The 13538-nt window shown below is 46.3% G+C and overlaps 1 protein-coding gene across 1 annotated transcript in view; it reads right to left on the minus strand.

Moving 5' to 3' along the window:
• Positions 1-7502: 7502 nt before the first annotated feature.
• LOC310876148 (uncharacterized protein) overlaps positions 7503-13538 on the minus strand; it is a gene marked incomplete at its 3' end in the record, with an annotated part of 23766 nt that continues 17730 nt past the window's right edge. Inside the window, exons 8-9 of the mRNA XM_083789593.1 lie at positions 11450-11463; positions 7503-7603 (exon numbers count right to left, since the gene is read on the minus strand). Coding sequence (XP_083645719.1) covers positions 7503-7603; positions 11450-11463 — 115 coding nt within the window. The remainder of the gene's footprint in view (positions 7604-11449; positions 11464-13538) is intronic.

The following is a 13538-nucleotide window of genomic DNA, read 5'->3' on the forward strand; positions in this document are numbered from 1 at the left end:
AACGCTGAGTCTGTAAATATTTTTAAGAGTTTGTTGAAAACGTTTTTATTTCGGAAACATTTTCCTGATTTACTTGATTGTGTTCTTATTTGCTTGTTGTACTGTCCTGTTTTAATTTTTGATTGCTTTTATTGTGTTCATTGTACAGCACTTTGTAACTTTGTTAAGAAAGGTGCTTTATAAATAAAATTTACTTACTTACTTACTATGGGCCATGATGGAGTCTGAAAAGGTGGTTTTCAGACTACGGCGGAAGATTGGGAGTGATGCTGCAGTTCTGACTGCAATGGGAACGCATCATCGTCTTGTGAGTTTGAAGATCGTCTCGGCTCGGCGAATGTTCTCTATGTTCTAAAGTGAATGTGCAGTTTAACAAATCATTTACCACAAACGCACACAGACACGCTTGCCGTTAGTGTCAATACTACACCAGAACACACACGCATCCCCGCCAGGCGATGCTAGACCGCTTGATTGCTCTCTCACTTTAAATCAATAATGGCGGGGGGGTTGTGCGTGCGTGTGTGGATGTTGGGGCAAAAAATATATTTTTTTATATATATTCGTTGCTGTCGGGGAGGAAACCTCATAACTCCATTTTTGAGGTTTTTTGATTTTATTCCATAAATCAGTGCTATTGAACACCCTTTTTACGTCTGTGTGTCGTTTCGAAAATATTGAACCAATGGAAAGTAGTAAAAAAGTGCTTTGGACAAAACCTCTTAACTCCATTGGACCCTCAAACTGTCTGCTAAAGCAGCTAACTCCACCACCTCTCCCCCTCTCATGGAAGTAATTGACAATATATAAAGTTACACCACCCACTTTGAAAAAATACAAGGTTTTATTAATTTCCTGAAAAACATATGTTTTTAACCCATTCTGAACGGGCACCCATTTTGGTGTTGGCATCATGTTATGCTTTAGCTATTGAAAAATAGCAGATCTACAAGCTCATATCGCGCCACCGAGTGGCGCGATACGAGCTTGTAGGTCTGCTATTTTTTTAAATCGAAGAGCGACTGACATTTCTAGAATCCGATCTCAGGTCAGAATGGGTTCATCAGACCAGTGTGTGTCCAGTGGAAACCTCGTATGAATCTGATCTCAGGTCAGAATGGGTTAATTTCCTGAAAAATGAACATATTGGAGTTATGAGGTTTCCTCATAACTCAGCAGATATATATATACAGTATATATATACAGTATAAACAATCAATGGTTGCAGCTTCACGGCCGAGTCGGAGCGGGAGAGGGAGGAGTGGATGGAAGCGGTCCAGGAGTCCATCGCAGAGACGCTCTCCGACTACGAAGTGGCCGAGAGGATCTGGTCCAACGAGGCCAACCGGATCTGCGCCGACTGCCGCGGCCCGCGGCCGGAGTGGGCGTCGGTCAACCTGGTGGTGGTCGTCTGTAAGAGATGTGCAGGTGAGCAGAACCGTTATTTGGTGGTGGTCGTCTGTAAGAGATGTGCAGGTGAGCAGAACCGTTATTTGGTGGTGGTCGTCTGTAAGAGATGTGCAGGTGAGCAGAACCGTTATTTGGTGGTGGTCGTCTGTAAGAGATGTGCAGGTGAGCAGAACCGTTATTTGGTGGTGGTCGTCTGTAAGAGATGTGCAGGTGAGCAGAACCATTATTTGGTGGATGGCGTCGTTTCTCCTCTGGTTGTTTGGTTTGCTGCATATTATGGCTCTGCAGGCGAGCGCAAAACACTTTGGACCGCAAGCTATGTAGCACACCTGCTGCGCCCATTCCCCAAGTGCATGCATTTTGCATACAGTTTATATATGTTTTTAACCCATTTTGACCTGAGATCAGATTTTAAAAATGTCTGTTTGAAAATGACAGTTTTCTGGAAAAGCTATGTTTCTATGTCAAAAACTGATATTGTTGTCTAGATATGTACTTAGCATGTAATTATCTGAAGTTGTCCTATACCTATCGGTCATTTCATTTATGGGACTAGTGCTGCACAATCAATCGGAAAGAAATGGAGATCTAGATTCAGTCACCTTCAGTCACCTTCAGTCACCTTCAGTCACCTTCAGTCACCTTCAGTCACCTTCAGTCCCAATTGGGGAGAAACCAAGCTGAGTTTGTGCATAAGAGAGAGAGAGAGATGCTGCCCATCACAGCGGCACCAATGTGCCTTTCACAGGGAATGTGTGTGTGTGTGTGTGTGTGTGTGTGTGTGTGTGTGTGTGTGTGTGTGTGTGTGTGTGTGTGTGTGTGTGTGTGTGTGTGTGTGTGTGTGTGTTGGGTGGGGAACATGTTTGCCACTGGGTTCCATGAAGTGGACAACAACAGGGCCCTGGAGAGGTCCGACTGGCACACTGTGGTATAGTCTTCCGTGCTTGTCACCGACGGAAGCACAGAGCATGCTGGTCAATCAATGATTAATTTGGGGGGTCTTTATCCACATAGAGCCCGTATAGAAGTACAGTGCCAACTCAATTCCGTTTTACATCCGGAATCGCGATGTATACTAGGGCTCGAGTTAAGCCCTATTATGTAGTTTGTCGTACGACGAATAGCAAAAATTCCCCGAACTACAAGCTTCTAATGGCATGCCGAAAGTAGAGTAAATGCCAGGTTGACAGTGTTACGTACGGAGATCGAGTTTCTAGGCGTCATGGTCTGAAGTTGAAATAATGTTAGTGCTCGAGTCTGTGTGTGTGTGTGTGTGTGTGTGTGTGACCGTGTGCGTGAGGCCAGTTGCTTGAGCGTGTGTGTGTGTGTGTGTGTGTGTGTGTGTGTGTGTGTGTGTGTCTGTGTGTGTGTGCGTGTGTGTGTGTGAGAGAGAGAGAGCGAGAGTATGTGTTTCTCTGACCTGGAGGCTCAATTGGGGATAAGATCTCAGGTGATAAGCCACTTATGGGGGCTCGGCGTCTGGCCTGTGGCTCTCATTCTAATCTCTTTGGCCATGCCGGATGACTGAGATGAAATGACAACAAAGATTAGGCCGCCGGGCCGCCCAGAGGAGCTGCTCCTTGATACGCCAAACACGATTAGAGCGGGACAAACATATTGATGGATGGGGGAGGGGTCGATGGGGGGCTGGGTGGGGGGGGTGTCCACTGGTCACGGTGGACATCGCTTTACTGTACTGTGTGATTTTCACTGTGTTTGAGATGCTTTAACCCATTTACACATTAACCCATTTACACATTAACATGCCACGTCTTCCAGTGTGTACATATATCTATATCTGCTAGCCCTATATGCATACATCTGCTATTTTTGAATAGACAATTCTAAAATCTAAAATGATTAAAAAGAAAAAAAAAATCATTGGTTTAAATAGGCTAACTCAGTGGGAATTAAGGTGAAAAAAGAGTATTTTATACTCTGTGTACATGTGTACCGTGTACACATGTTATACATTCATCAAAGTACGTCATGCTAAACACACATACTGTATCCTTGCTAACTGCCCCCCCCCTTCCCTCCTGTGAACCCATTGAGCGACCTGAGATAGCGTCTCGGAGAGCCGTACATTTTAATTTGCTCCTTCAACCTTGCCTCCGACATGCACCGCGTAATTGGCACGCTCCAGATTTACCCGTTTCAAAAGCCCTTAAATTATTTCATTTGCAGGGATGTTTAATATTACATTGTGTCGACACTCTGGGAAAGAGAGAGAGAGAGAGAGAGAGAGAGAGAGAGAGAGAGAGAGAGAGAGAGAGAGGGAGAGAGAGAGAGGGAGAGAGAGAGGGAGTGAGATTGAGAGACCCTAGCCTCTGTTGGTCTGCCCGCGCTCTTTATCCCATTCTGACCGGGCACCCATTTTGGTGTCGGCATCATGTTATGCTTTAGCTATTTTAAAAATAGCAGATCTACAAGCTCATATCGCGCCACCGACTGGCATTTTTTTAGAATCTGATCTCAGGTCAGAATGGGTTCATCAGACCCAGTGTGTGTGTGTCCGGCGGAAACCTCGTATGAATCTGATCTCAGGTCAGAATGGGTTAAATTAGACGGCGGTCCGCTCGGAAAATATCAACGACGGCGCAGACGTTTAAGCCATTTAGGCCTGATGTCAAAAAAAAAAAAAAAAACGTTCGCTCTGAGCTTGTAGATCTGCTATTTTTCAATAGCTATAAAGCATAACATAATGCTTATAGTCAAAACACCAAAAGGGCGTCCCCGCCCAAAATGGTTTAATTAGCGCTCCGGTGTCACGGACAATAAAGAGAAATGGTGAATGAGAGGGAGAGGAAAGGCGTAATGAGAGGAAGAGGAAAGGCGTAATGAGAGAGGCCTAATGGTAAAAAATTACCCCCAGATTGCCTTTCTTCTGTCCGTGCCAGGGCAGAATGAAAAGGGGTTTGAGCGGAGCTCCGGGAGAATTTTAACCCATTTTGGTGTTAGCATCATGTTATGCTTTAGCTATTTAAAAAATAGCAGACCTACAAGCTCATATCGCGCCACCGAGTGGCGCGATATGAGCTTGTAGGTCTGCTATTTTTTTTTAAATCGACTGACATTTTTTTTAATCTGATCTCAGGTCAGAATGGGTTAATTAATCAGACCAGTGTGTGTGTCCAGTGGGAAACCTCGTATGAATCTGATCTCAGGTCAGAATGGGTTAATAGTCTGTGCTTACTGTTGGCGTGGTGTTGTCCAATGCGTGGCTCCTCTCTCCTGCTCCCACAGTTTGCCTTTTCTTTATACTTCTACATGAAGGGGTTCTGTTCCCCCATCAGGCTGTACACGCACATGAGATGTTGCCACACACACACACACACACATTGATCATCCAACTTTCACTGATCATGCTTAAACCCATTCTGACCTGAGATCAGATTCATACGAGGTTTCCACTGGACACACACTGGTCTGATTGACCCATTCTGACCTGAGATCAGATTCATACGAGGTTTCCACTGGACACACACTGGTCTGATTGACCCATCCTGACCTGAGATCAGATTCTAAAAAAATGTCAGTCGTTCTTCGATTTTTCAAAAATAGCAGATCTACAAGCTCATATCGCGCCACCGAGTGGCGCGATATGAGCTTGTAGATCTGCTATTTCATCATTATTTTACATTGCCAGTGTAGATTTCTGGACACTAGTAGTGTGTCAATAAGTCTTTAACATACATTGTAATATGTTAATATGTAGTTTTCAAAGTAGTGATTAGAAAAAAAGCACAGGTTAAAGTGGTGTTGAAGCTGGTTAGTACACACATTGGTTTATCATGCCTTCTGACTTCATTACATCTGGCCCCTAGCTTTTATTGTCTCCACCAGGCCGAAGGCATGGGGGGAGAGTATGTTTTGCACTCCGTCCGTCCGTCCGTGTGTGTGTGTCCGTCCGTGTGTGTGTCCGTCCGTCCGTCCGTGTGTGTGTGTGTGTGTGTGTGTGTGTGTGTGTGTGTGTGTGTGTGTGTGTGTGTGTGTGTGTGTGTGTGTGTGTGTGTGTCCGTGAGCAGCTAATCTCGGCCACCGTTAACCCGGTCGATGCCAAATTTTGCACACACACTCCCTGGATGCCAACGATGATCCTCTGCCCCAAACTTTCCAGAACGGCCTGTTATAGCGCCACCAGGAGGCCGCTTTGTGCAAAACAAGTTTTTGCACAGTACACCTATACAGATTTTGTCCAAACATCACGCAAATTGGTACACAGTCTCTCTAGAGCCCTTCAACGAAACCGGTCTTTCAGATTTTTTTACTTTTGTTGCCCTTTTATCCAACCACCAGATGAAGGCAAGCTGCAATGTCCTACATTCCTATCCTGGTGGAGACCTGTGCCCAGAAGGGCACTTTTTCTACTTTTATTATGATACTGTTGTAATACCTGTGGAAGACAAAGACAAAAGGGTTTTTTGCGCTGAGACTTCCGGGATAAACTTTTAATAGTCCCGCGTGATGGTGTGCAATGCGTCGCCACTTTTCTGCTCCCACAGCTTTCCTTTATGTTTTACTTCCACACAATACCAATCCATGCAAGGGATCAGGTCCAGACCAGGCATCCTTTGACACAACAGGCCCCCTTTCCTCCCTACAAGGGATCAGGTCCAGACCAGGCATCCTTTGACACACAGGCCCCTTTCCTCCCTACAAGGGATCAGGTCCAGACCAGGCATCCTTTGACACAGAGGCCCCTTTCCTCCCTACAAGGGATCAGGTCCAGACCAGGCATCCTTTGACACAGAGGCCCCCTTTCCTCCCTACAAGGGATCAGGTCCAGACCAGGCATCCTCTGACACAGGCCCCCTTTCCTCCCTACAAGGGATCAGGTCCAGACCAGGCATCCTCTGACACAGGCCCCTTTCCTCCCTACAAGGGATCAGGTCCAGACCAGGCATCCTCTGACACAGGCCCCTTTCCTCCCTACAAGGGATCAGGTCCAGACCAGGCATCCTTTAAGGGATCAGGTCCAGACCAGGCATCCTTTGACACAGGCCCCCTTTCCTCCCTACAAGGGATCAGGTCCAGACCAGGCATCCTTTGACACACAGGCCCCTTTCCTCCCTACAAGGGATCAGGTCCAGACCAGGCATCCTTTGACACAGAGGCCCCTTTCCTCCCTACATGGGATCAGGTCCAGATCAGGCATCCTTTGACACAGGCCCCCTTTCCTCCCTACAAGGGATCAGGTCCAGACCAGGCATCCTTTGACCACAGGCCCCCTTTCCTCCATACAAGGGATCAGGTCCAGACCAGGCATCCTTTGACACAGAGGCCCCCTTTCCTCCCTACAAGGGATCAGGTCCAGACCAGGCATCCTTTGACACAGAGGCCCCTTTCCTCCCTACAAGGGATCAGGTCCAGATCAGGCATCCTTTGACACAGAGGCCCCTTTCCTCCATGCAAGGGATCAGGTCCAGACCAGGCATCCTTTGACACACAGGCCCCTTTCCTCCATACAAGGGACCAGGTCCAGACCAGGCATCCTTTGACACAGAGGCCCCCTTTCCTCCCTACAAGGGATCAGGTCCAGACCAGGCATCCTTTGACACAGAGGCCCCTTTCCTCCCTACAAGGGACCAGGTCCAGACCAGGCATCCTTTGACACAGAGGCCCCCTTTCCTCCCTACAAGGGATCAGGTCCAGACCAGGCATCCTTTGACACAGAGGCCCCTTTCCTCCCTACAAGGGATCAGGTCCAGATCAGGCATCCTTTGACACAGGCCCCTTTCCTCCCTACAAGGGATCAGGTCCAGACCAGGCATCCTTTGACACAGAGGCCCCTTTCCTCCCTACAAGGGATCAGGTCCAGACCAGGCATCCTTTGACACAGAGGCCCCTTTCCTCCCTACAAGGGATCAGGTCCAGACCAGGCATCCTTTGACACAGAGGCCCCTTTCCTCCCTACAAGGGATCAGGTCCAGACCAGGCATCCTTTGACACAGAGGCCCCTTTCCTCCCTGCAAGGGATCAGGTCCAGACCAGGCATCCTTTCACACAGAGGCCCCCTTTCCTCCCTACAAGGGATCAGGTCCAGACCAGGCATCCTTTGACACACAGGCCCCTTTCCTCCCTACAAGGGATCAGGTCCAGACCAGGCATCCTTTGACACACAGGCCCCTTTCCTCCATGCAAGGGATCAGGTCCAGACCAGGCATCCTTTGACACAGGCCCCCTTTCCTCCCTACAAGGGATCAGGTCCAGACCAGGCATCCTTTCACACAGAGGCCCCTTTCCTCCCTACAAGGGATCAGGTCCAGACCAGGCATCCTTTCACACAGAGGCCCCTTTCCTCCCTACAAGGGATCAGGTCCAGACCAGGCATCCTTTGACACAGAGGCCCCTTTCCTCCCTACAAGGGATCAGGTCCAGACCAGGCATCCTTTGACACAGAGGCCCCTTTCCTCCCTACAAGGGATCAGGTCCAGACCAGGCATCCTTTCACACAGAGGCCCCTTTCCTCCCTGCATGCGTTGTTGCCACACATTGTCACATTGATCATCCAATTTATCACTGATCGCAAGTTTAACCCATTCTGACCTGAGATCAGATTCATACGAGGTTTCCACTGGACACACACTGGTCTGATTAACCCCTTCTGACCTGAGATCAGATTCTAGAAATGTCAGTCATTCTTCGATTTTTTTCAAAAATAGCAGACCTACAAGCTCGTAGCGCGCCACTCGGTGGCGCGATACGAGCTTGTAGGTGGTGGAAAGTACATTTACGTGGTGGAAAGTACATTTACTTAAGCACTGTACTTAAACAGTTTTGAGGAATTTGTACTTTACTTGAGTATTTCCAATTTCCATTCCTATTGCTTCTAATCCACGACATTTCAGGTCAAAATGGTGTACTTTTACTCCACTACATTTATTTTAACACTTTAGTTATACTAGTTACTTTTTAGATTTTGGTTATTATTTAAAAAAAAAACATACACCACTCCAGCCTTATCAAAATTTCAACCATTTGAAAATATCCGATCTACAAGCTCACAATGTGTCGCGATGCGACGCATTGTGAGCTTGGAGATCTGCTATTTTCAAAAGATTTTTTTTATACATTTCAAAACTGGAAATGCATGGGACATATAATGCACAACGAGTACTTTTGCTTTTGGTACTTAAAGTACGTTGAAACCAATACTTTTGTACTTTTTTACTCAAGTTGATTTTGAACAGCAGGCTTTTACTTGTAATGAAGTACTTCTACATCAGAGTATTGATACTTATGAGAGTACCCCCCCCCTCTCTCTCTCTCTCCACCGGCTCCTCGTATAACTAACGAAGTACTTCTACATCATAGTATTGATACTTATGAGAGTACCCCTCTCTCTCTCTCTCTCCACCGGCTCCTCGTATAACGGCAGTACCCCTCTCTCTCTCTCTCTCCACCGGCTCCTCGTATAACGGCAGTACCCCTCTCTCTCTCTCTCTCCACCGGCTCCTCGTATAACGGCAGTACCCCTCTCTCTCTCTCTCTCCACCGGCTCCTCGTATAACGGCAGTACCCCCTCTCTCTCTCTCTCTCCACCGGCTCCTCGTATAACGGCAGTACCCCTCTCTCTCTCTCTCTCCACCGGCTCCTCGTATAACGGCAGTACCCCCTCTCTCTCTCTCTCCACCGGCTCCTCGTATAACGGCAGTACCCCCTCTCTCTCTCTCTCTCCACCGGCTCCTCGTATAACGGCAGTACCCCCTCTCTCTCTCTCTCCACCGGCTCCTCGTATAACGGCAGTACCCCTCTCTCTCTCTCTCTCCACCGGCTCCTCGTATAACGGCAGTACCCCTCTCTCTCTCTCTCTCCACCGGCTCCTCGTATAACGGCAGTACCCCTCTCTCTCTCTCTCTCCACCGGCTCCTCGTATAACGGCAGTACCCCCTCTCTCTCCACCGGCTCCTCGTATAACGGCAGTACCCCCCCCCCTCTCTCTCTCTCTCCACCGGCTCCTCGTATAACGGCAGTACCCCCCCCCTCTCTCTCTCTCTCCACCGGCTCCTCGTATAACGGCAGTAAACTCCTTCATCTCCGACAGACGCTCACGGAGGCAGCTGCCATCCAGCAACAGTTGCCACGGTAACGGTTAACCCATTCTGACCGGGCACCCATTTTGGTGTTGGCATCATGTCGTGCTTTAGCTATTGAAAAATAGCAGATCTACAAGCTCATATCGCGCCACCGAGTGGCGCGATACAAGCTTGTAGGTCTGCCATTTTTGAAAAATCGAACGACTGACATTTTTAGAATCTGATCTCAGGTCAGAATGGGTTCATCAGACCAGTGTGTGTCCAGTGGAAAACCTCGTATGAATCTGATCTCAGGTCAGCATGGGTTAAATGCAGGGCTCTTTGTTTATCTACTTTCGGTTCCCTCCCAACTCGTCCTCATCGAGAGAGAGAGAGAGAGACTGAAAAAAGCCATGGAAGCAAGCAGTCTCTGAAAGGTATGGCGCAGCGCCAGGTGGTGGTGACTCCAAATCAGCAATGCGTCCACAGTTTTTCCCAAACTTTTCCCTATATACTTTTGATCTATACAAGTTCACACAGCTTGTAGAATATCCTGCTGTCTCAAAAGAACACAGAACATTATAAAGGACACTTCCCACCCCGGTCACTCACTGGTGGAACTGTTGCCATCTAGGCAGTATACGGTACAGAGTGATCAAGTCAGGGATCCAGTGGATTCAGTAACAGCTGCTATAAGAGCTACCACAGCGCTATAGTCACACTCGCTTTAACCGATTCTGACCTGAGATCAGATTCATACAAGGTTTTCGCCGGACACACACTGGTCCTGATGAACCCATTCTGACCTGAGATCAGATTCTAAAAATGTCAGTCGTTCTTCGATTTTTTTCAAAAATAGCAGACCTACAAGCTCGTATCGCGCCACTCGGTGGCGCGATATGAGCTTGTAGATCTGCTATTTTTCAATAGCTAAAGCATAACATGATGCCAACACCAAAATGGGTGCCCGGTCAGAATGGGTTAAGAAATGATCTGTTGCTGCAATACATGTTTTATTATGCTGTCTGTCGATGCAATAGGGGTTTGTGCAATAACAGGAAGTATGTGTGTTTCAAGGCTCTCATAGTCTGGATTTACGGTGGTTAGGTGACCACAGAACTATACAACATGACGTCACTGAGCCGCGGTGAAGAGCAAACCACCGCCACCGCTCCAGCCCTTCTCTCTGTTTTTACTCACCACCGCTCAACGTTATTTCAGCTCCGGTGGTCAGCTCACCACCGGAGCTGTGGTCACCTCCCCACCGAAAATCCAGACTATGAATAGGCCTTAAATAAACCTCACTATAGCCTACTAATGCTGTCCTGCAGAGCCTATTATCTGCACAGTGCCCCCCCATTGCCCGCGATGTCCTTAACCCCGAGCATACAAAATATGGCATCAAGCGATATAGCTTCAAAAAGCATTGCTGCAAGAAAATGAATTCCCATTTGCAGTCATTTACAGTGACTTGCCTCCCGATGCTTTATGCATGGCGGTTGTCCGTGTTTGGCCATGGGGCTATACACCCCGAAGCCTCCTCCGCCTTCAGCCCAAATAAATAAATAGGCCGAACAAACAACCAAACCGACAACAATGAATTACTCATCATTCATTACCAATTAATGGCCCTCGTTTGGTGCTTTCATTTCCAATTAGCGGTGCTGGAGGGGCTCAATATGAACGCTGTGAGTGAGAGAATAAGCTCACGGTCACGCTCTATTTGCCTGCTGCATTGCAAACTGGCTGCTTACTACTCATTCCTTCACTGTGTGTGTGTGTGTGTGTGTGTGTGTGTGTGTGTGTGCGCGCGCGCCTGCAAGTATGTTTATATTCAGATATACATCTGTACACAATTCTTCTGCATAATTACTACTACTTGTGTGTTTGTGTGTGTGTGTGTGTGTGTGTGTGTGTGTGTGTGTGTGTGTGTGTGTGTACACACACATGAAGGAGTCTGCATGAGTTGTTGTTTGCAAACTTCTAGCATGCCAGACTGAACACAACTCATTAAATCTCACCTGTCGTACAGTATCTGCCAACGCAGAGAAAGAGTCAATAATGACAGTGTTGAGATTGATGACCGTAATGTGCCTAATCATTTCACTGACCCATTTTGGCCGGGAAACCCCCTTTTGGTGTTTTAACCCATTCTGACCTGAGATCAGATTCATACGAGATTTAAAAATAGCAGATCTACAAGCTCATATCGCGCCACCGAGTGGCGCGATATGAGCTTGTAGATCTGCTATTTTTAAATAGCTAAAGCATAACATGATGCCGACACCAAAATGGGTGCCCGGTCAGAATGGGTTAAAGCATTATGTTACACTTTAGCTATTGAAAAATAGCAGATCTACAAGCTCATAGCGCGGCACCGAGTGGCGCACTATGAACTTGTGGGTCTGCTGTTTTTGAAACATCGTGAAAATGTGCGTTGAATCTTTGAATATATATTATTATTTATTTTTTAATTCAATTCATATTTTGTTTCTGGGGAGGTCCCTGGAACAACATATTTTCAGATGGGGGGGCAGAGGCATATTACATTATATAATTTTCGGGTCCTTGACATGAAATATTGAGCACCACTGTTTTTCAGAAAACTGTCAGGATTTTGAAGAATTATTTTCAGGCCGGGAACACTCATATAGCTTTAAACAACTTTAACCATTATTTTAGACTTTAACGGTTGAAAAATAGCAGATCTGCAAGCTCATAGCGCTATGAGCTTGCAGATCTGGCTATTTTTGAAAAACCATGAAAATGTGTCGCAAATCTTTTACATTTTTGATTGTTTCACAGTGAACGTTTTTAACTTAAAGGACAACTTTAGTTTTTTTCAACCAAGGTTCATGTTTTAGGTTGTTATTAGAGAAAGTAAAAGATGAGTCTTAATTTTTTTTTCATTTGCTGCTTTCTTTTGTTTTAGGGATTTTAGCTCTTTTTGACAGGGGGGCGGGGGCATTCGAGCATGGAGCTAAATATGTACTTTTTTTACATAATTTTACGTGATTTCTTTTTTCATGGTTTACTATAGTCCTAATAAACGCCAGGAAATTACATCTGGCAACAGCAGATCACAAGAACTACTGAATGTGAAGGTAGCCTACTGGGGAAGGCTTATACTGTGTGTATAGGCTCAATATGTCAGTTTGTCACATTCAATAGATCCTGTGATCTTTTGTGGTCTGATGTAATTTCTTGGGGTTTAGTAAAATAAAATAATAAATCGCCATAATATTTTGTAAAAAAATACATATTTAGCCCCATGCTCGAATGCCCCCGCCCCCCTGTCAAAAACTGCTAAAATCCCCAAAACAAAATAATGCAGAAAATGAAAGAAAATTAACACTCACCTTTTAGTTTCTCTAATAACAACCTAAAACATGAACCTTGGTTGAAAAAACTAAAGTTGTCCTTTAAGTCCCTGGAACAACATATTTTCAGATGGGGGTCTGCGGCCAAAAACAGATCATTCTGGGGCTCCTTGATATGAAAAAGGTTGAGCACCACTGAGATAGAAACATAGGTTTTTGAGTGGTGCAACCATTACCACACCTATAGAGCACCGAAGTCCTGACGTAACTCGCCCATCCCGACGATTCCCCTGGTGATTTCTCTATGGAGAATAACATGGGGTGATCTTAATATCGTCTACTATAAGCGTTGTGGTCCAAAAAGAAACAAGCTGTCTCGGCGTTATTGTCAGGGAGGTGTCTCTGTATCGTTTGCAACAGTCAGTCACTCATATATGATACAGTCTGCTTCTAGCGAAAATCTAACTAATTCAGCAGCAGTAACATTAGCGTTTTCTCTCAGTCAGTTGATTCTTCATATCCATATGAGTGAAGCGGCCGGGGTGACATGTTTATTTTTCAAACACAGTTCTTATATGAGGTGATCTAAAATCGCCTCAATGGGGATTTCAATGCAACAAAAAAAATACATGAACCTGGGGACTGACGCCCTCTACTGAAAGTGACGTCAGACTTCGGTGCTCTATAGACAGCTACAGTATGTGTGTGGCTGGGTCTGTCCCTGTGTCCGAGCTCGAAAATAGCGTTTGTTCACCACCAAGTGTTACTGTTGCACAGCCTAACACACAGA

Source organism: Protomyctophum parallelum, assembly GCF_964188405.1.
Source record: "Protomyctophum parallelum genome assembly, chromosome: 18".
NCBI classification, from domain to species: domain Eukaryota; kingdom Metazoa; phylum Chordata; class Actinopteri; order Myctophiformes; family Myctophidae; genus Protomyctophum; species Protomyctophum parallelum.